The sequence below is a fragment of the Streptopelia decaocto genome (genome assembly GCF_964273445.1).
Source record: "Streptopelia decaocto genome assembly, chromosome: 17".
Lineage (NCBI taxonomy): Eukaryota > Metazoa > Chordata > Aves > Columbiformes > Columbidae > Streptopelia > Streptopelia decaocto.
Genome location: NC_138672.1, coordinates 12,235,978 through 12,258,156, shown reverse-complemented (window position 1 = coordinate 12,258,156; position 22,179 = coordinate 12,235,978). Strand labels below are relative to the sequence as shown.

General features: G+C 39.7%; 1 protein-coding gene across 6 annotated transcripts in view; it reads left to right on the top strand.

Moving 5' to 3' along the window:
- The window catches only part of GARNL3 (GTPase activating Rap/RanGAP domain like 3), a 57,654-nt gene that overhangs the window by 31,624 nt on the left and 3,851 nt on the right, over positions 1 to 22,179 (top strand). For 4 of the 6 annotated variants that reach the window (XM_082067484.1, XM_082067481.1, XM_082067483.1 and 1 more), the window contains 16 exons: positions 708 to 753; positions 3,671 to 3,777; positions 4,508 to 4,629; positions 5,369 to 5,473; positions 9,538 to 9,612; positions 10,520 to 10,631; positions 11,294 to 11,392; positions 13,284 to 13,400; positions 14,102 to 14,274; positions 14,982 to 15,140; positions 16,554 to 16,620; positions 18,519 to 18,626; positions 19,069 to 19,187; positions 19,591 to 19,726; positions 20,828 to 21,037; positions 21,347 to 21,458. In XM_082067484.1, coding sequence (XP_081923610.1) covers positions 708 to 753; positions 3,671 to 3,777; positions 4,508 to 4,629; positions 5,369 to 5,473; positions 9,538 to 9,612; positions 10,520 to 10,631; positions 11,294 to 11,392; positions 13,284 to 13,400; positions 14,102 to 14,274; positions 14,982 to 15,140; positions 16,554 to 16,620; positions 18,519 to 18,626; positions 19,069 to 19,187; positions 19,591 to 19,726; positions 20,828 to 21,037; positions 21,347 to 21,458 — 1,867 coding nt within the window. Of the gene's footprint in view, positions 1 to 707; positions 754 to 3,670; positions 3,778 to 4,507; positions 4,630 to 5,368; positions 5,474 to 9,537; positions 9,613 to 10,519; positions 10,632 to 11,293; positions 11,393 to 13,283; positions 13,401 to 14,101; positions 14,275 to 14,981; positions 15,141 to 16,553; positions 16,621 to 18,518; positions 18,627 to 19,068; positions 19,188 to 19,590; positions 19,727 to 20,827; positions 22,176 to 22,179 lie in introns of those variants that run through there. The other 2 variants (XM_082067482.1, XM_082067485.1) reach the window with 2 other exon arrangements.

Sequence of the window (22,179 nt, the reverse complement as noted above, 5' to 3'; positions counted from 1 at the left end):
CATTCAATCTGGAACAAACCCATACAGCCAGTGAAGCTATTCATATTTATGTTTTCTTTAGCACTGTTTGTAAGGACTGAAATCTTAGAGGTGTTGTTAAGGAAATCTATCAAAGCAAGAAGCCTCTGCTTGATTCAATAAAAATAGCTTGCAAGGCAACCATAAGGATTTATCAGTTTGGTTTGGGGTTTTGTGGGGTTTTTTTTTAATCCTCCAGATTTGCCCAAAGTTATGAATCCAGACTGGTAGTACATTTTTGTGTACTTACACTTTGAATCATCCTCTCTATTCTCATATAATTCTGTTAGCTAAATTATTTCATTGGAATCTTTTCTTCAACTGAAGTTTTGGTACAAGTGGTGTTCAGGATCAGTAGGTTTTTTTATCAACTAGAACCATTTTTAATCACAAGTCTATCAAACATACCCATTAAAGAAAATAGCACATTTTATGCTTCATATAATGGCAAGAAATCTGTATTTGTGGTACTAGCTCATTTTTTTTTAATTGTTGATCAAACAATAAAATTTTCTATGAGACCTCCTTTGTGAACAGTAAAATGTGTGCAGTCTAGAATATTTTATATATTTCATTGATTAATATATTTTAGTTTTATTAAATCTGCAATCTGCTGCGGAAAAAAAAAATGTATTAAAATACATGCAAGCTTCATTAGTACTGGATTAACTTCCTTAACTGCATGACAGATATTTTTGCCTTAGTGAGATATAACAAGCAGAATGATAGTTACAGGTAGGTGCTGATTGTAAGAAATAACTTCACACTGTATTTCTGATGGCTTAGAGATAATGAGAACACATTCTATATTGGCTACCTGTCTGTATGCCAGGAAGCCAAATGAATTTAGGAAATTGAAGAGCAATATGGACCTGGATGCAGATGGCTGTAAACTGGCTATGAATAAGTTGCATGTTTCTAACCATCAGAAAAATGAAATTCTGGAACAGGCATGAGCTAAGGGGGCAACACAAAACTACTTTTTAAATGAAATGTGACAAAAGGGTGGAAGATATGCCTGGGACATTCTGACCTGGTGAGATGAATGACATACTGAACTACCTGTATGATGAAAGTTATTTCATGTGGTGTTGCGATAGCCATGGACTGCAGATCCTTGCAGGTCTGGGTTCAGTTGTAGCTGAGCAAACCAGTTCATTTTTAGGGATCTTGATAGAGTACTTGTACAGTTTGACATCACATACTTAAAACCTAGTGGAATTTTTGCTGGTAAATAATGTGTTCTTCATCTGTTTTTCAGTTAGCCTTGGAACCCTCACACTTGGAGGCATATGCTGTACAAGTATAAGTCTGTTCAGTCTCACCAAAGTCTGAAAAGCAAGGATTTTTGCAGCCTCGTGCCTTGGCTTTAATGAACAAAGTGGCTCTAACCAAATAATTAATCCCAACTATTGTATTGAGATTAATGGGGAGATTCCAGAGATATCTTGCAGTCTCGAAAAAGCAGAGTGACAGTGGGATGTCTTTTTTCAGAGTCCATTGGAGGGATTCATCTTGGGCTTGAACCAAATAAGCAATAAAGAGAAATAAGAGTCACCCTTTAGCTAAAAGTATGTGCTGCAGCTCTTGGTATAGGATGTAGATATAGCATTATTTTTTCTCCTTTACAAAGTACTAGCAATGTCTGTAGTGATCCCTCTTCTATTTAAAGTATGCTAAGTCATTTACTATTTAGACTAGCTCAAAAAGAAGTGGGAGAATTGTGTTCTCTTTTGGATATGTGCCTGAGGAGAAGATTGGTTAGGTTTGAAATCACTGCCAGCTTAGATGCAGAAGGCTCTCATGGCTAAAGAATTTATATTGGCAAACTAAAATGTTTGGTTTATTCAGCACTGGGAAGGAAATTTCAGGGCATGAAACTTAAAATATGCCTTTAACTGGAATGTGTGTATGTCTGTAACACTCAAAGTTAAAAACTTGCAAGATGGAAGAGAGAAGTCTGTGAATTTCTAAGGGCTGTGTGAGCCTGCATGGCATTAGTTATTATTTAGCAAAATTTTAAACTGACTGCAAATCACTCTACCCCACATTTGTAGGATGGAGCGGAAGGCTGGCAGCATTGGGTCTGCTCCTTTGAGGTGAACTGCTTGTAGTAGAAAGAAACTGAACTTGGAAATGGCTTCCAGGAATACAGAGTCCTTCAATAGATTAGTTTTGCTTCTTCCTTCATTGATAGTTCCAGAAGTCTGAAGATGCAGGCAGACTGTGGAAGAGACCAGCAATATCCCTGGAGCTGATCACCTGGCACCAGTGCTTTTTTTGAACAACCCATACCACTTTGACAGCTAAGAAATGCAGTGCAAGTACAGAAGGCATTCTTTTAGCCTTTCCCTCAATGCACAGTATAGACCACTGGTACCAGCTGTGGTCCATGGTTTCAGAAGCTCCTGCTCAGATCTAGTCACATGGTTCCAACCATTTCAACATATATAAATTCTGTCTTGCTTTGGAAGCTTTTTTATACTTCATAGCAGAGCAATCTTCATGGTCATCTAAGGATCTGTTCTTCTTGCTGCAAAATAGGTTACTGGAACTCTTTATATCAGAGAAACAGGACTGACTAAACCTTCTTGCCTAGCTCCAAAATTTGATCATTAGCAGTAAGAATTTGGTGCTTTTTGTGTAACTGCAGCTCCACCTACTCCATTTATGAATGCTGCTTGAAATCATCTGCAGTGATCAGTTTTGTTGTGCTTTTCCCCATCTTAATTCATTCTGCTCTAGCCAAGGAACACTTCACATTCTGTGTAGTCAGAAATTATTATTTTTACCTGGATGGAATAAGATAGACATAGGGCATCTTTGAAATTGTCTTGAATCTGTGAAAATGGTATTAGAATGATCAATATTCATACAAATGTTATACTACATTTCAGATTGTATGCACAATTTCTCATTTTTAATGAAAAAAGACTGGATGAATCAATCAGAATCCATTTGACTCAGCACCAGTAAATCACTGCTGGGTCTTTGGGCAAGCAAATTCTGACTGGTTTGTATAACAGTAGAGATGGGTTGAATCTATGATTTTACCACTTAACTTGCTGCAACCTGTGTCAGCTGTGCATGCTGCTTGGAAAATCTTCGACTGCTATCCTACAGTGATGAAAATTGTGCAGACTGTCACTTGAAATACTAAGGAATGGTTACTTACCTTAAAGAAGCTATGGCTTGCTGAGCATGTTATATGCATGGGTTTTGTGCCTGCCATTCATTCTTGCTATGCAATATTTGTTATGGTTCGAAAGAAGGCAGCAGATCCAGCTGTCACGGAAGTCATGCTGACTCTTCCTGAGTGAAAATGAGTTTGCTTTTCCCAAGATATAGATTCAGCTGTAGTAAACCATTATTATTCAGAAAGAATCAGGTGTCACTAAAAGCATTGTTCGATAAGTAGAACTGCAAAGTTCTGTTGTAATTGTTAGTGTCCCAGTGTTAGTTTCTGCAAAGGAACCAGAATTTTGCTCAAGTGAGTAATTCGAAGTGAATGTTTTTTGTTAGACCCATGGGAGTTCTTACCTAAGACATACACAGACAACAGTTTCCAGTTCTTTCTTCTGTTTTGAATAATGTCTATAAAAATAGTGATTTTGAATGTGACTTCCAATATAAATATTTGTTCTTTCAATAGGCTGAAAATATTTTCAGAAGAAAGTGTTCCTCTCTTTGGGCCTCCCCTTCCGTCCCCACCTGTGTTTACAAATCACCAGGAATTTAGGAATTTTGTGTTAGTGAAATGTAAGTCAGTTTTTCTTTTGCTAGAAACACTTTTTTAGTAAGTGATTTAATAAACTGAAATTCACAATGCTTAAAAGGTAAACACATTTTCTTGTGTATGCTGCTGCTCTGTATAGATTTCTTTTTTAAATCTGTAGCACAAGTAGGATGTCAGTTCCATCAAACTCTTCCTGTCAGATTAACAAAAAACTGGATTTCTACGCAGTTATGCTCCTCAGACTATTAGATACAAACTGACATTTACATATAGAGAATGTGCAGCCATATTTAGCTTTGCATTTTCCTAAAGGAGTTCACAGAATCACAGAATCGACTGGGTTGGAAAAGCCCTCAGAGATCATCCAGTCCAACCCTTGGTCCAACTCCAGTCCATGGACTAGATCGTGGCACTAAGTGCCATGTCCAATCTCAGTTTAAAAGCCTCCAGGGACGGATTACAGTTAGATGCTTGCCTGACAGGAACTTGACTAATAACGCATTTTGCACATTTAAATTGGTTTAGTACTTAATTTTTTTGTTAGGAGGTTGTGGGGCGCCTTGTAGAATTCTCCTGTGACTAATTTTCTCTGTTAAGCTTAAGGGATCGTTATTCACCAAAAAACATGCAGAAAGGACGCAACTCTAAATTACTAAGGAGAGAACAGGTATTTTTGTACAGAGGCAATTTAGAGTCAGTGGAAGTTGTCAAAGTTTATTTAGGTAATGTATCTTCTTTTCCATAATATTTTAGTAATAAATGGGGAAAAAGCCACATTGGAAACGCCAACATTTTCTCAGAAACGTCAACGCACTCTGGACATGCTGATCCGCTCTTTATACCAAGACCTGATGCCTGATCTACACAAGGTAAATGTAAGTCAGAAGTCTGTGTATCCCTCACATGCTCTTACTAGGAGACTGAATGTTCTGTCACTTTAAAAGACTGTAATACTAATGAGCACTGAATTTCATGCACTAGGCTAAATACCAATTGTCATGTAACTTGTTTTGCAGTCATATGAAAGTTGACAATGTCCTTTCAGGGTAGGACTCCTCATGTTTTTTTTTTAAACGAGAGAAGCAGAACGATATCATGCTTTGTATAGGTTTACCTGCAGCAAGGGATTAGGAAATTTAGGCTCTGCAAATACAGGTATTAGCCTCATCACCATAAAAACTACACTTACTCATTCCATCGTGTGTGAATGTGGATCATTTTTAGCCTAGGGTAACAGTGAGATAACTTCATTTTAGGTGATGAAGACATTCTTCAGCTGATTCTTAATTAGCTAAAAAGACGTTCAATACTTCTAAAATTGTTGAGGTGCTATTTTTCCACTCTTTATTTCTCTTAGCTAAATACATCTACTTTTTATCTTTTTATTCCTATCTGCAGTCTTTGTTACGATTGTATAGAACATGACAGTGATAAACTATGACAAACTGGAAAGTAAAATGTTCTCTGAGAAGCTATGCAGTTAGATTCATCACTACAGGAAAATATTTTTTAAAAAAGACAGAAAATTTAAATGATATCGCAGTAAGTTAACTCAGATTAAAAGATTATGAAAGCTTTTGGTTCTTTTTAAAAAATAAATGTTTTCTGGTTTAGAACATGCTCAATAGAAGGTCCTTCAGTGATGTGTTACCAGAGTCCCCAAAATCAACACGGAAAAAAGAGGAAGCTCGGCAAGCAGAGTTTGTCCGACTTGGTCAGGTAGGATCACTTTAGGAGGTATGCACCTATGTCGATAAAGACTGCGTCGCCCCTTTCGTTGGAATTTTATTAGTTTGCAGAGTTATGTCAGGACTTACTGCAGTTCTCTGTGCTCAGGAACAGTCTTGTAGTGTTCCATTAGTTTAAGCTGCATTAAGGTAAAAATCACAGAATCACAGAATTGACTGGGTTGGAAAAGCCCTCAGAGATCATCAAGTCCAGCCCTTGGTCCAGCTCCAGTCCATTGACTAGATCATGGCACTAAATGCCATGTCCAATCTCAGTTTAAAAACCTCCAGGGCCGGCGAGTCCAGCACCTCCCTGGGCAGCCATTCCAATGCCTGACCACTCTTGCTGCAAAGAATTGCTTTCTAATCTCCAGCCTAAATTTCCCCTGGCAGGGTTGAAGCCCATGGCCCCTTGTCCTATTGCTGACTGCCTGGGAGAAGAGCCCAACCCCCACCTGGCTAGAACTGCCCTTCAGGTAGTTCTAGAGAGTGCTGAGCTCAGCTCTAAGCCTCCTCTTCTCCAGACTAAACAAGCCCAGCTCCCTCAGCCTCTCCCCACAGGGCTTGTGTTCAAGTCCCTTCCCCAGTCTTGTTGCTCTTCTCTGGACCCGCTCCAGCACTTCAATCTCTTTCCTGACCTGAGGGGCCCAGAACTGACCACAATACTCCAGGTGTGGCCTCCCCAATGCAGAGCACAGGGGAAGGATCACTGCCCTTGTCCTGCTGACCACGCTGGTTTGGATACAGGACAGGATCCCATTGGCCTTCTTGGCCACCTGGGCACACTGTTGGCTCATGTTGAGCTTCCTGTCCATTAGTCCCCCCAGGTCCCTTTCTGCCTGACTGCTCTCCAGCCACTCTGTGCCCAGCCTGGAGCACTGCAGGGGGTTGTTGTGGCCAAAGTGCAGGACCCGGCACTTGCCCTTGTTGAACTTCATCCCATTGGAATGGGCCCATTTTTCCAGTCTATCCAGATCCCTCTGCAGAGCCCTCCTGCCTTTCAGCAGGTCCACACTCCCTCCCAACTTGGTGTCACCAGCAAATTTGCTGATGATGGTCTCAATCCCCTCATCTAAATCATCAATAAAGATGTTAAACAGGACTGGACCCAACACTGACCCCTGGGGGACACCACTAGTGACTGGCCACCAGCTGGATGCGGCCCCATTCACCAGCACTCTCTGGGCCCGGCCCTCCAGCCAGTTCTTAACCCAGCCATGGGCTACCAGCTTTTGCAGGAGTATATTATGGGAGACAGTGTCAAAGGCTTTGCTGAAGTCTAGATAGGCCACATTTACAGCTTTCCCCTCATCCACCAGGTGAGTCACCTGATCATAAAAGTAGATCAGGCTGGTCAGACAGGACCTGCCCCACCTAAACCCATGCTGGCTGGGGCTGGTCCCTTACCCATCCTGAAGGTGCTGTGTGATTCCATTCAGGATGATCTGCTCCATAACCCTGCCAGGCACCGAGGTCAGGCTGACAGGCCTGGAGCTGCCAGTGTCAGATTTGCAGCCCTTTTTGTGGATTGGTGTAACATTCGCCAATTTCCAATCGTATGGGACCTCCCCGGTGAGCCAGGACTGTTGGAAAATGATGGAGAGCGGCTTGGCGAGCTCTTCTGCCAGCTCCCTCATCACCCCAGGATGGATCCCGTCTGGTCCCCATGACTTGTGAGGATCCAGATGGCTCAGGAAGTCACCAGCTATTTCCTCCTGGAATACAAGGGGACTATTTGGCTTCCTATCTCTGTCAACCAGCTCCAGAGGCCAGTTGAATACAAGTATTTGTAACACCTGAGGTACACAACGTAATTACAAATATTTATAAAATATGTATGCTAAAGGAAGGTTGGACAAATCACACCTTAGGATCAAATCTTAAAGTTCTTTCCCTGCTTCGTGCAGCAGGTGCTTTCTGTCTTCAAGCAGAAGAGTGTTCTGTCTTTTTCTGTGCCTTGGGGAAACATAATCCTTCATGGATTTCCTCTATCAAGGTCGAATTTCTTAGAAATTGTTTACCCCCGTTTTGGCCAGGAAGAAGTTTCGGCAGTGTTTCTGATAAATCAGAGGTTGCCCCATGTCGTTGAACATATCAGATGCTGACTCCCGTCTTCTGTGGGCTTATTGACTTTTTGATTCCATGACAACTAAAACTTCCTGAAAATTTAGATAGTCTGCTTTGATCTGACAGTTCATTGCAGCAGGAAAAAAGACAGTGGCTGTGCTCATCAGTTCCCTTGTCCCTTCCCACTTGTCTCTTCTTGATCCTGGACTGGTGGCATGGTTCTACTACTTAAGAATACTTCTTTTCTGAGCTGATTTAACTCAGCAGGAGTTAACAGAGCAGAAAACCAAAACAGGAAAAAATTAGACAAAGTAAATGAAAAAAAACCCACCCCCACCACAACCCAAGCCTCTTCCCTTCACTCCCATTTTTTAATCTGAGTCAGTAAGCTAAAGAATGCAGAGTCTTGAGTAGTTCTAGATCTGATTAAAAGTATAGAGTGGAGACAGATGTTTGAGAGCTGGTACAGAAGAATCTCAGGGCTGCTGAAGCTTGCATTGGTGGGCCTGCAAAATCTACTCCTCTACGCTTTGCCCACCCTTTCCCCAGCCACCCTGAAAGAGCTAGTCACTCCAGGCAGGTGTTAGGGGGAGGAAAAAAAGTGAATGTGTTTGGAATATTCAGACAGAAGTAACCAATTATTTATTTCTCAACTTTACTAATTACCATATGGAAGTTGGAGAAAAACGTGGTTATTGAAAGTATGGAAACCTGTAAGCTTGATTTCCCTCCCTCCTTGAACCCAAGTTAAACGTACCAAAGATACATACTAAATCTAGTTGGGACCCATTTCTTAAACAAGAGTTCCATCTCTGGCATGGTCTTCATCGAAGGGAAACCTAATATGTGGGTTAAAAATTCAGAGATAACTGTTTGTGTTTCTCTTGGGGCTTCTTTTCACATTTAAATCTTTCTCTTCCCTAAAAGAAATTTCTTCTTAAGTTACAAAGTGTAGGCTTGAACACATTTCAACATGACTTCCAAGTAGCCCTTAATCATTCTTGCCAAACTCTGTGAATGTGTCTGTCCCTTAGTTATGGTCAGTTGAGTTTTTAGATGGTAAACAAAACTCACTGATGACTGGCTCAGCAGTATGTTTAACTCATTTATTTATTGTTAAGGTGATCTCTACTGACTGGCAGAATGAAATCAAAATGTTAATGCAATGAAGTATTTTGTGTGTCTCTGTAAGCTGACAGCTATGCTTAATGCAAGTGTGTAAAGGGTGCCTGCAGGTGATTACTGCCATTTCACAGAGACCGTGCATGATGGTAGGCAAACTTTAGGGCAGTTTAATTGGTTTAGGTAATTTCTAAAGTTTACATTAAGGAATGCTGTGACAGTTCCATGTGTCATCATTTTATAGGAATGCTGCTGTAAAGGTTAGCAATGAAGGTGGATAGGATACCTTAATCAGACTTACTGTGCATCTCACTGAAACTATGTGTAAACAATATTTCTATAGAGTCCTTAGCCCTTTCAGAATCAGCTCGCTTCTAGTTACTTCTAGTTGAAGAATTTGTCATACTGTGACTGTGTGTCCTTGGCACCCTGACTTAGTGGTTTGTTATTGAAGTTTTGCAAATGAAAGGCAGGATTGTATAATTAATAAAAGGATTCTCTATCCAGTTAGCTTATAGAATGAATTGTGTGGATGACTAGCTAGTATGATTTGAGGCGGAGGCTTTTCTCTGTTATTATTCTTGACACTTCTTTTCTGATTTTGGGTTTCCATTTAAAAAAACAAAGAAACCCAACCAACATATGTTTTGGCTGGTAAGATACCTAGCAGTCCTTTACTGATTCATTCCTGTATATCCTGATTTGTTTAGGATATACAGAATTTCACTTCTTTCCTAATTACTTAAAATATTACAGGAATTCAAAACTGGAGTTACTTTGCAGTCCTCAGTTGTCCTTTCTTTATAGTCTTTAGCTTGGGTACTGGCAACAAAAACTCAATTTAAATAAAACATCTGTTTGTATTAGGCATTGAAATTGAAAACCACTATGAAAGGTGATGCCACTGCTAACTTGGCAACCACAAGCTTTTGTAAAAAGGAGGTGAGTGAACCCACCTAAGAGTTATGAAAAAAATTAATGGTATGAAGTATGGCATTGCATATCAGTTCTGCATACTGTTAATTTATTTATTTTTTAATTAGATGCTGTAGCAGCAAGGATGAAATCTATAGTGTCAAAGTGACTCTGCATCCAATATCGAATTAATAAAGGATGAACCTGGAGGCAGAAGCACTTCTTAAGTTAAAGCAAGAGTAGATATTTTAATATCATTTGATGAGAATTACATTTTCCATATGCAGTAATATTTTATTTTAACTTCTGCATCAAGTTTAAAACAAAATTCAGTTATGTTTTTCTTTCCTGTAGTACCAGATTTTGGTCAAGGGCATTAGGGAGTGAAAGATGCAAACTGCACTCTTCTGCATGCATCTTATATACAGAAGCTTCAGAAATGCTTCTGGAATTTCAGAGACTTCAGCTAATATTTAATTTGGGGAGGAGGGGCGGACGCTGGGAGGTAAGTACAGAGAACGCTTGATCAAAGAACAATTTGGCAGAAAGGCAGTTTTAACTGTACAGTGTGCTAGTGACTAAACATCACAAACCGAGCCATAAAATATAAGCAAATTGAATATGCATGGTGGTACACATGTTTTAAGTACTTCTAGGTTTGCACTGACTATCGGCTGCATGTGTTTTAATTCCAGTGCTTTAGGAATGCATCTTATACTTATTAGTCTCCAAACTGAATGAATACTGAGAGCTTTTCCTCTGTAAGAAAATTAACTGAATTTAGATATTGCAGATTCAGAAAATATACTGTTTGGAAATGTATCCTGCCAAAAGTATTTATGTGTTATTACTTGCCATTATCCATCACATTCTGTGTCTGTGTGATCTGTATTTCTTAGTGTACTTAATATGTATCCCTTATGTTACTTCATAGCCTTGGGAATCTCAGTCTTTCTGCAGTAATTTTCCTCATGAGGTTGTCTGTGCAGATTCTTGGGGCCAGTCCTTGCTGGTTTCTACAGATGCTGGCATCTTATTAATAGATGGTTAGTAAATGATCCAGTGTTTTTGTGTCCATTTTTATGTATCTGACCATTTTCTTGAAAATGTATGTTCATAAGTTCTGTTCAGGTGTTAGCAAGTCTTCACCTACAGGGATAATTTCCAGTCTAAGTAAATTTATTACGTTTATGTAACCTAGTTGCGAACATTCTCTCTGCACCAGAATCAAGCCATGTTGGGGAGCCAATGTTAATGCAGATTTCGGAATGTTTTTCTTATTTCAGATGTTATTTTCTTGACCATCTGAAAAGACTTAAGAAGTCACATCCAAGTTCAAGGAATGTTTAAATGGCTTGTCTGGATTGCTTAGCCCTTGATGATAGGGAGCCTGAAGCCCGAGGCTTACAAGACAATGAGACCCTGCTTCTTTCATAGCAATGATATTGCTAGTTTGATCCCTTATCTTCTCTGTTCTGCTTAAGGCCAGTGGGTCTGAGGGAGTGAAGTTAGTTCTTGGTGGTAATTCTCAAACTTTCCAAAGGAAGGTCCTTTTTAGGCTTCAGTTGCATAATCTGATCCATGACAATGATAAAGCTCTCCCATGAGGAAGCATTGGCTATGATGCTGTGGTATATGTAGCAGCTTAGTGCAGGTTTCTAGCAAATTTTAGCAGGAATTTGGATACATATGTGTCTTTCTTTTTTAGATGGTCAACCATCAGTGCAAGTATTTGATAAAACACTCCAAATAAAACAGATGCATGTGTTGGAAGCTCTGGATCTTTTGATTGCTCGAACAGACAAAGGTAGGAGAGGTCACTGTTCTTCAACTCTTATATGATTGTGGCTGGTGCTGGGTATGTATATCTCATGAGGCGATTGTGTCTGTCAGTGGCAGGTGTATTAGATGCCTCATTTAGAATAGGGGAGCGTATACATCAACTGCCTTTATTTTCTAAAGGCTGGGGGATGGTGAAATCCCTAAATGCTCATTGGTGCTTCCTTCAAGGCAAGCCTGAAATTGGTCATATGGTCTTTCTTCAGCCATTGTTGGAAGTCAACACTCTTTGGAAATAATAGAATCATTTTGATTGGAACACACCCTGAAGATCATCAAGTCCAACCATAGCCTAAATCTAGCGCTAAACTGTGTCCCTAAGAACCTCATCTATATGCCTTTTAAACACCTCCAGGGATGGTGACTCCACCACTGCCCTGGGCAGCCTGTTCCAGTGCTTCACAACCATCTCCATGAAGAAATGTTCCCTTATATCCCATCTGAACCTTCCGTGGTGCAACTTGAGGCCATTTTCTCTTGTCCTGTCACTTGCTACTCAGGAAAAGCTACCAACACCCTACATGTTGCAACCTCCTTTCAGGCAGTTGCAGAGAGCGAGAAGGTCTCCCCTCAGCCCCCTGTTCTCCAGGTTGAACAGCCCCAGCTCCCTCAGCTGTACTCCAGCCCCTCAGCAGCCTTGTCGCCTCCTCTGCACTCTCTCCAGCACCTCAAGGTCTCTCTTGTAGTGAGGGGCCCAAAACTGAACACAGTATTCAAGGTAGGGCCTCACCAGTGCTGAGTACAAGGGGATGATCACTTCCCTAGTCCTGCTGGCCACACTATTCCTGATACAAGCCAAGAAGCTGTTGGCCTTTTTGGCCACATGGGCACACTGTTGGCTTATATTCAGCTGCTGTCGATCAACATGCCCAGGTCCTTTTCTGCCAGGCAGCTTTACAGCCGCTCTTCCTGAAGCCTGTAGCGCTTCTGCAGTTGTTGTGGCCCAAGGGCAGGACCCGGCACTTGGCCTTGTTGATCCTCAGACAGTTGGCCTCAGCCCATTGATCCAGGGGGTCCGGATGCCTCTGAAGAGCCTTCCCACCCTTCAGCAGATCAACACTCCCACCCAACTTGGTGTTGTCTACAAACTTACTGAGGGTGCACTCGATCCTCTCATCCAGATCATTGATAAAGAGATGAAACAGAACTGGCCCCAGTACTGAGCCCTGGGGAACAAAACTTGTGACCACCTGCCAACTGGATTTGACTCCATTCACAACTTTGATTGACTGAATTATATGTTTACTCAGTTGGACAAAAATGAGGGGAAATTACTTATGCTGTCACTGTTTTAGCAAATGTGTTTTATTGGTATTTATTGTGTTAACTGTCCCTACATCCTAGTGCTATAGAGTGCATTTTCTTGAAGATTCTGATATAAAAGAACTTAAATGTTGTTTGGACTGACCATGTGTCTTTTATTAACCTCATTTGGAAGTACTAGATGTGCATAAAATGTGCACTTTTTCAATGCACTTTCTAACACAACAGACTGTGATGGAATTTCACAAAGTGAACATGCTCACAGAAGGGGCAGGATCTTTATGTCTAATACTCTTGCTGTGTAGTTTATTATATTTTCACTATCTTGCAAAATTTTTTATATTTGTGAAATAGCATACGTTTAATTGTTTTGAAGCTCCAACATAATTTTTTGCTGCAGCACTACCTGATAGGAAGCTCAGCTGCTGAACTGAAGGCATAGGTTACTGGAATTGGAAAATGTAGAGAGTTCATAAGCAATCTTTTATCATGTTGTGGCTTTGCTCTGTTTGTTAGATCCTGCTTCTCTTTGGAAGTATTAATTCAAACTACCACATCTTTTGTTTAACTTGTTTCCTGGTCTCTTCATCCTTCAGGGAAAGACTCTCGTCTCCTTGTCTTCAGACTCAGTGCTGTCAAAAAATATATAGAAACAAAGCAAATGATAAGGAGCAAGCACGACTGCAGAGAAAACAAACTGGAGAGAACAAAAGGTGATGTTATTACCCTGTGTTAAAAACATCCACTGTGGTATGAGGTCTGTGGTTTCCAGGGGCTTATTAGCTGCCTTGAGGCAATGGTAGGTGATCAACTTTAGTTTTTTTCTCTGGACAGTCAATTCTCAAACTTTGTTTATCTGATACGTGAAAATAAGTCTATTATAGTCCAGCATGGCACTTTAGAACTTTGCCAAGTAACATGGTATTTTTACAATCACTGCTGATTAAAAGCTCTAGAGAAAAATAGATATGTCGATTTCAGGATTGAAGAGTATGAGAAGAATTATGCAAGGATGTGAGACTAAAATAAAGGGCATTTTAAGGTGCAGGAACACTGGCAAATCTCCATTAAATAGTACTGTTTAGATTAGTTCAGGTGTTGATGATTATTTCAGTAAATATAAACATTTTCTGATCTTAAGAAGCAAGCTGCTTTGGAAAGCTGCAAGCTGCAGAATAGTGAAAATCCATGTATTTAGCCTTTACTTGAAAAGGAGTAAGGGGAAAAACAGATTTCAAGAGTCATAACCTTTTGTCTTTTTTCTACAATTTAATGTTGTCCTACTGGGAGGTTTGTAATTCTGCATTGCTAAGTCATGCGTCAGAGCCCCATTGTACTGATCATCGTACAAATACAGAACAAAAAAAGCAGACCCTAACCCAAATCCTTAAAATCCAGAGCATTATTTCCGCAGGCTGCCATTTGTATGCCATTAATACTCACCATGGCAGTGAACTGAGGATCGTTGTGGCTATTCGGAACAAACTACTTCTCGTCACAAAGAAGTATAATCCATGCAACAGTTTAACCAGCAGCTCTCTGCTATCATCATCTGAATCTCCAGTAGAGGAGTTCCAGTACATCCGGGTATGTGTAATCTAATAACTAATTACCTTAACAGACTGGGCAGCACTCAGATGGGGATGGAGGGGAAGACAAAGAGCATGCATTTTTATCTCCCTGAACCACTAGACAAACAAAAATGAGGAGCTGTATGACAGAGTTCCATCATATATATGCCAAAGAAACCTGTCAGATTTTTTAATTAAGTTTCTGATTGTTCTTAGAATATAATCATAGAATCACTTTGGTTGGAAGAGACCCTCCAGATGATCAAGTCCAACCATAACCTAACTCTAGCACTGAACCATGTCCCTAAGGACCTCATCTAAATGCCTTTTAAACCCCTCCAGGGATGGTGAGTCCACCACTGCCCTGGGCAGCCTGTTCCAACGCCCGACAACCCTTTCCGTGAAGGACTTGTTCCTCATATCCAATCTAAACCTGCCCCGGCACAACTTGAGGCCATTTCCTCTTGTCCTGTCACTCGCCACTTGGGAGAAGAGACCAACACCCTCCAAGCTACAACCTCCTTTCAGGCGGTTGCAGAGAGCGAGAAGGTCTCCCCTCAGCTCCTGTTCTCCAGGATGAACAGACCCAGTTCCCTCAGCCACTCCTCATCAGACTTTATCATGTGTCTGTGCTTAGAGCACATCCCTTTAAATTCATGAAGTACCCGCAGCACCCACAGTAGGAGCTTGAAAAAGAGAATAATTCTATTATTTACATTATAGGAAATATGCCTTTCTGACCCTCCAGTGGTTATGACGCTGGTGGATGGCCCTACTGGAGAAAGTGACAATATGATCTGTGTAGCGTATCGGCATCAGTTTGATTTAGTTAATGAGAGTACTGGGGAGTCCTATAGATTGCATCATGTTGAAACGAACAAGGTGAGTTTTCATCATTGAAACTATTTTCTTACAGAACTGCACTGAACATAATTTCCTGCACACTCAGTGCATCCTGTGCACAGTTAATATTTTTCTGTCATTGTTTTAAACTGACTGTTTTACTCATAATAAGATACGGGACTACTCTTTTTATTTGATGGTTCTCGTTGGTAGGTTATTTTCTTTTTAAATCATCTGTATTTTTATTCAGATCTGATGATGAAGAGGTTTGGCACTCCTAGCATGGGTGATACAGTGTAAACTTCTCCAGAGCACTGAAAATCTGTCTTTATCTGGATGAGGAGGTGCTACAAGTAACAAATGGGGATGCAGAAATACAGCAGCACCACCATCCCAACCCCCTGTTCCTCTTCTCCCTAGGAATCCTTATTTCCTTTAAGAACACAAACAAAGCAGACAATTAATATGAGCTGAGCTGCTGATTTTTGTGATATTGAAATGGGACACAAAATTATTTCCACGGGTAACAGAGCAGAAATGGCTTTCAGTCACTACAAAGAATGGGTCAGAATGGGTTTGGTGCAGGTATATAAACTTCCAGGTCTGTTTAACAGTTCTTGATACATACAGTAATCTGAAGTCAAGAGGTGAACATCTAGCTTATTGTACAAAGGAAAGTCAAAGAGCCGTTCATCTAATTGATGTCCAGCCCCTCTCCTTTCCTAAGTAGTAAATGTGGTCTGGGAAGCATTTGTCTATTGTAATCTTACGTACTTCCCTAATAAAGTCTCATTTCCTGAACAGATACCCTACATTTTTATGGCTGGTTTGTTTGGTTTTTTTTTAATCCAACTGTAAAAGACAAATACAGAGTTAAAATATGAGAATTCATGTGGACTATGCCATGTAAAAAATAATGTTTCATCCAGCACTGATTCTCAGTTCCTAAATTCAGCCTATTCAGTAATTCTTAAGTACATCCCTATTGACCTCTGTAAGTGTTAGTGGTTTTGAACCAGTAATTGGTGCATCTGATCTTTCTGCTAATCATGACATGCAACTGAGCTTTTCTGGATTTCCCTTTTTGAAAAGAATTGTTATTGTTAGCATATCATGTTGATTCATGGCTGTCCTGAAATCACCCCATTTCCCAAAACTCATATGGCCAAATAAGTTATGTAAGTTTTTATTGCTTTATCCTGTGGGTGTGGTATTGAATATTGAGTACTATACAGAACTGAAGACAAGAGTAATTGATTTCCATCCTGAGAGTATCCTGAAAATTAAACACAAAAGAGGCTGCACTTGAAAAATTACTTATTTATTTTTCCCCTTCTTTTTTCTGTAGTTGTGCACTCCCCCAACTGATTGTATTGCTTGTTAGTCAAAACCTGGTTGTAATAACCTCAGTACCCGCTGCCTGTTCATTACCCTTTCCCATTACCATTGCAGGTTAATTTTGTTGCAGCTATTGATGTATATGAAGATGGTGAAGCTGGTCTATTGTTGTGTTATAACTGTAAGTATTTAGGGGAGATGGAAAATGGTAGTAATACCTCAGTCTGCATGCGTATTTTTTTTCATTAGAGTCTAGATCTGTATCTTAAAATAAATATCAGTGGTTTATGGAAATTTTCTCAATATACATTCTTTTTAGTTTAAATGCATATTAGAGAGATTAGAAATTGAAGAATGATTTTATTGCACAGTATGTCGAATTTAGACATGCAAGCTTGTTAGGTTTTAATTTCAGGTATGTAGGAGTACATCTATGTTTATATATGTTACTACCTTAGTAAAAAAAAAATCCCATGCCGTCCCATTCTGTCTGTGCTTTTTTACTGCCTACTTCTTGGCAGTTGCATTATTTCATTGTCATTCTCTAAATCTCCTTTTATAGAACAGCCTCGGTTAGAACACGCACATGCTCTCTCTGCAGTGCACAGGTGCTTTTACTTCCAGTCCTCTTGAAAAGAAAAACAGCCTTTATGAGGCAATGCTGAAAGACAAGGCACGGCTTTCTCTGTTGCAGATAACATGTCCTATTTGCCTCTCCAGAAGTGAACATCGATGGAGACAAGATAAATACACCCATGGTCCAGCACTGGCTATCAGATTGGTGCCACAGAGCAAGTTTTAAGTGTCTCTAAACTGTATCTTTCTATGCTCTGTGAGGCCCTTTTGGTTCTGATAGCTTGCCAAATCCTACATGATTCTGGTTCCCTTGGCACTGCTTCAGAACTAAAAAAACATCTGACAGAGGATAGTGAATTCTTACCTATATTTATGCGTGGAATCAGTTCCCCTCTAATAGACCCATTGCTGAGCCAGAGCTAACAGACTGAGCTAATCTTAAAGTTACAATAAAGGCGCTGCATGGGCTTGCAGCAGTTTGAATTCCTGTTTCTGGGACAGCGTCACAGGGAAACTTATGCGTGTTCTTTAGAGAGTATTATAATTCTGAAAGTATAATCATAGAACAAATATGAAAACAAAGGATATGGCAGTGTCCTAAGATTGTATTTAAAAAATGATCTGTAATACATTTCTGGATGTAAACTTTGATTCAGTCTAAGGACATCAATTACAGGAAAAAAAAATAATTTTGCCTAAAAATAGAAAGGAGCCAGAAGTAGCACACATTTGAAAGGGTGATAGATGTTTACCTGGAGCCCCCAGCTCATCAAGAAAAAAGGCTATTGCAATTGCATCTCATCTTTAAGCTTTCTTATTGTTTGCTAATATGACTTCTTAAGTTCTGAACTTTAATAGATGTTTGATCAGCACTAGTGCATGTATGTAAAGAAAAATCTGTTGATAGTAGGTTAAGTTCCCCATTACCTAGGCCTATCACATTAAAAATTCAGAACTGCATTGCCCATAAGAAGCTCTATAAGCCAGCATTTCATATCTGACTCATAGAATGTTAATTTCAGAGCAAGTGGACTTACAGCAGCTAAGTAGTAGGTTCACAAGTTATATGACTAATGTAATGACTAATGACTGTAATGTCCTGCATATATAACAGTCTTCAAATGTAAACTGCGGCTAGCTCATGGCCGCTTCAAGGGCAGTTCTTACTGGCAGGGAGGGACAGTTCTGCTAACACTGCTTTCTGAAATTTTCTTGCCTATTCCTCTATCCATAGACAAGGTAAGGAACTGATAATGGTTGGAAGAGAGTAAGAATGACTTTGTCAAATATGACAACTTATTAAAATATAGATCTTCTGTTTTGATCTTTCAAATGCCATGTACACAGAGGAAGCACACTTCCCTTATCTGTTCAGATAGAGAGGGACTTCTACATAAATGTTTGATTATGCACATAATGTCCACAATTCTGCAACATCTGCCTGTGAAATTGGTGTTTGTCACTTGCAGTGTAAGGTTATGGGTGCTGCTTTTTTTGTTACAGATGTTTGCCAGTACAGAAAGGTACATCCTTTCAATGGAGGTTCTCCACTGATCCAGCCATCAGCTTATGACTTTCACTTCAGCTGGAATCAAGTTCCTTATGCTGTTGGTAAGAAAATATCTCTTTTTAACTAGACGTCCGTTTCTTTTTCTTTCACCATTTAGGCTTGCACTTGGCTGTTAGTGGAATTACAGTATATGTACTAGGCATAAACGTAATATTCATGATGCCACTTTAGCTAAGTTTCTGCATATGATAATTTTAAAAAGTGGAGCCTTGGTGCCAGGTTCTTTGTTTGCTGAATTTCTTTTCCTTTCTCTTTTTCCTGTTTTTCCTTTTCCATTCAGTCTGTGTTCTACCAGGCATGGAGAGTGAAGTTTTCTTCAGGCTTGATGTAGCTCAATGTCCATCAGTATGTTAGACAACCCTTTTCATAGGAAAGGGGAGATGCCACAGGAGGTCAGATACTCAAGAATAGTTTTCATGGAGCATCCAAGAAACATTTATATTAACCATTCTTCCTTGCCAAATAATTTTTGTTTCGTTGCAGTCTGTGCTTTCCCTTATATCCTTGCTTTCACTACCGATTCCATTGAGATCCGATTAGTGGTGAATGGGAACTTAGTCCACACAGCAGTTGTGCCTGAGCTTCAACTTTTAGCATCGAGGGTAAGACATAGGAAAATGATGCTTGGCTGTTTTTGTGATACGCTGGGATCTAATGCACATTAAAAGTTGCTGCAGCCAAAAACCAAACAAACCAAAACTGAAACATGTGCTATTTGATCTCTGGTAACTGTTTGTCTGTGTGCTTTGAATTGATATCAAGTACAAAGAAAATCAGAATTTATCTCACTGTCCTTTATTGCTCACAGTAATGCAGATCTGAGATATCTGACTGCTTATGGGGCACATACTATCCTCAACCTCACAGATGTTCCCTCCACTTGACAGTGGGATAACCTTTCTATGAACAAACCTAGGTGACTTAGCATCAATACATTTGAGCTCGTATTCAGAAGACAGTTAAGAAAGTATTGCAGTACTAATGATAAGTTATTTGTCATTTCAGTCAGATATTTATTTTAAAGCTACTGCTGCAGTAAATACATCATCTGACAGCAGCTCTAAGGAACTGAGTTCACGGAGTTCTCCTCAGACACCAACAGCTTACGAAATGCCAGAATGTCCTCTTTCATCTCTGGAAGGTAACGTGGTTTCCAGGCAGCTTGAATAACAATTTCTGATCATTCCAACAGCTCTCACGTGTCAGTGCAGCGGATCATTAGTAAGATTAAATTGATCAGGTAAAAAACTTTGAGTTCCTACCTGAAAGTCCGAAAGATTTTCTGTTTATCCACAGATATGAAGCACCTGGTTCTTGAGCATTTGCCCCATAGGATCTTTTCTGAATGCATAGTAGTGCTGTTTTGAGGAAGCTGTTTCTGTAGGAGGGGAGCAACTAAGCTTCAGTAGATGGATGAATCTTTGGCAATATGGCCAAGACTAATAACGCAAAAAGAGGTAGAAAATTGTGGGAAGACTTGAGATTTCACATACACCAGTCCTTTAACTTAAGAAAAGCTAAACTACCACTGAGGGTTAAAGCTCTTTTGTGAACCAAAAGTAAGAAGAAGTTCTACTCTCGAAAGAGTTTGCACTGTCAATTTAGTGTAACATGATTTGCAAACAATCACTCTATAGGGGAACAATAATGGAGAAACACAGGATAATGCAGTGTGTGTATATATATCTTTCTCACTTAAATCTGCTGCTGCACTGTTGGCAGAAGGGCAAAGGAGAATCACAGTTTCAGTTTTTAAAAGGCAGTGCTATCTGATGGTAAGTTGTTGTTGGGCTTTTTCCTAAGAATTAGGAAAACACATGGTATTTCGTGTCACCTAAGAAGAGGAGCCATAATTTAAACCACTTGAGATCCAGGCTCAAATATACTTGCAGCATATTAAAATATTGCACAGAGTGCAGAGTCATGGTGTAATAGTTGAATACCAACCTCAGGACATGTAAATTTACTTCTTGGTTCCACTACTGATCCATCACATTGCCCAAAGTCGGTCTTCTTTTTCCCTCTAAGTCAATTTGCAACTCTGCACAATATGGTTGTATTTCTTCATCCTCCTAGCCTATTTATATTGAAAGTTCTCTGGGGCTAGGAAGGTCTTTGTTGTTTGGGTTTAAAAGCACCCGGCACAATGAGTATAACTTTTCTGTATAACTTTTCATTTGGAAGTATTAAGAACTTATTCTATTGTGAAAGTGTGACATTCTTTTCTCCTTCTGTGTTTCAGGTGAAGTTCCATGCAAAAACCTATACAAAATTCCTCTCAGTAATCTGGTTGGGCGAAGCATTGAACGACCTCTGAAGTCACCTTTGGCTCCCAAGGTCATCACTACTACAACATCCAGTGGCATTGCGTCTCTTCCAGTTACTCACTCACTATCCTTATCTCGTATGGAAATTAAAGAAATTGCAAGCAGAACACGTAAAGAATTGCTGGGTAAACTCTCCTCACTCTTCAATGTACATATTAATGGCTAAGTATATGTAATTTCTAATATTTGGACCATCACAGTCATATTTGTAACATGCAAACAGTGTTGATAAATAAGTAGTATAAACAAACAAATGAAACTGTGAGGAAACCTTATTTGCAAAGTCTAGCCAGCATCTGATCACATATAAGATGACTATATTCTAAGCCAAGTAGGAACTAGTTAATAGTGGAAACCAGCAACGTATGCCTTAAAGTTTTCATGAATGCTTTCTTTTCTGTTAAGAGTATTAAGTCTTTTATTCCTTTATTGAGGCCTCTTGGATGAGCCTATGACCAAGACAGAAACTGCACAGAAGCAAAAAAAGGTTCCTCGAAGACAGTCAGACCCCAAGCAGGGAGCAGTAAGATCAACTAGTAGTGACAGGTAAATATACTGGCCTTAGAAAATCATCTAAGTTAGACTGTAAATATTTTTAGAATTGACGATTTGGCAACCTATTCATGCTTATCTCACTTGGCATGGGCCTGACTGCGAGCTTTGTATACCAGTGTGAATTTCATGCTAACGTGCTCGTTAGAGTATCTGAATACTAAAAATACCAAAACAATTATGCTTTTTGCTAAAGGTATGTTAATGAGCAAAGCAAGACTAAATGTGAGGGGTTTTTGTGAGGACATGCTGCAGTTGAGCCTGTCATTAGGGTTTGCACTACTAGATCTGCACTGTGCAGGCTCACTTGTTGTTTTCTTCTCTTGTTTTGCTATTTCCAGAATAAATTTTGCTAAGAAACACCATAGCATTTTTCTGTTTGGCTCTGCGCACCTGACCCCACTGCCATTCTTTTGTTTTCACAACCTATGTTTGTATAGATTAGTGGCAGAATTCAGCCAAGACACAGTAGACTGAGATTAATGAAACAAATAAAAAGATCTGCTGCAATGTAAACTTCTATTTGATTTATTTCACTATTTGGAAATCATTTGGACGTGGAGCTTCATGAACATTTGCCTTTTAATGATTTTCAGCAGAGTAAATCCGAGAGGAAGCTTTAATGGTCTGTCTTTAGGATAACTTGATTGAATCTAGAAATAGCCATTGATCCTGCTTGCCCTAATCTGTGTATTTTTTTAGCAACTTTTGTCTT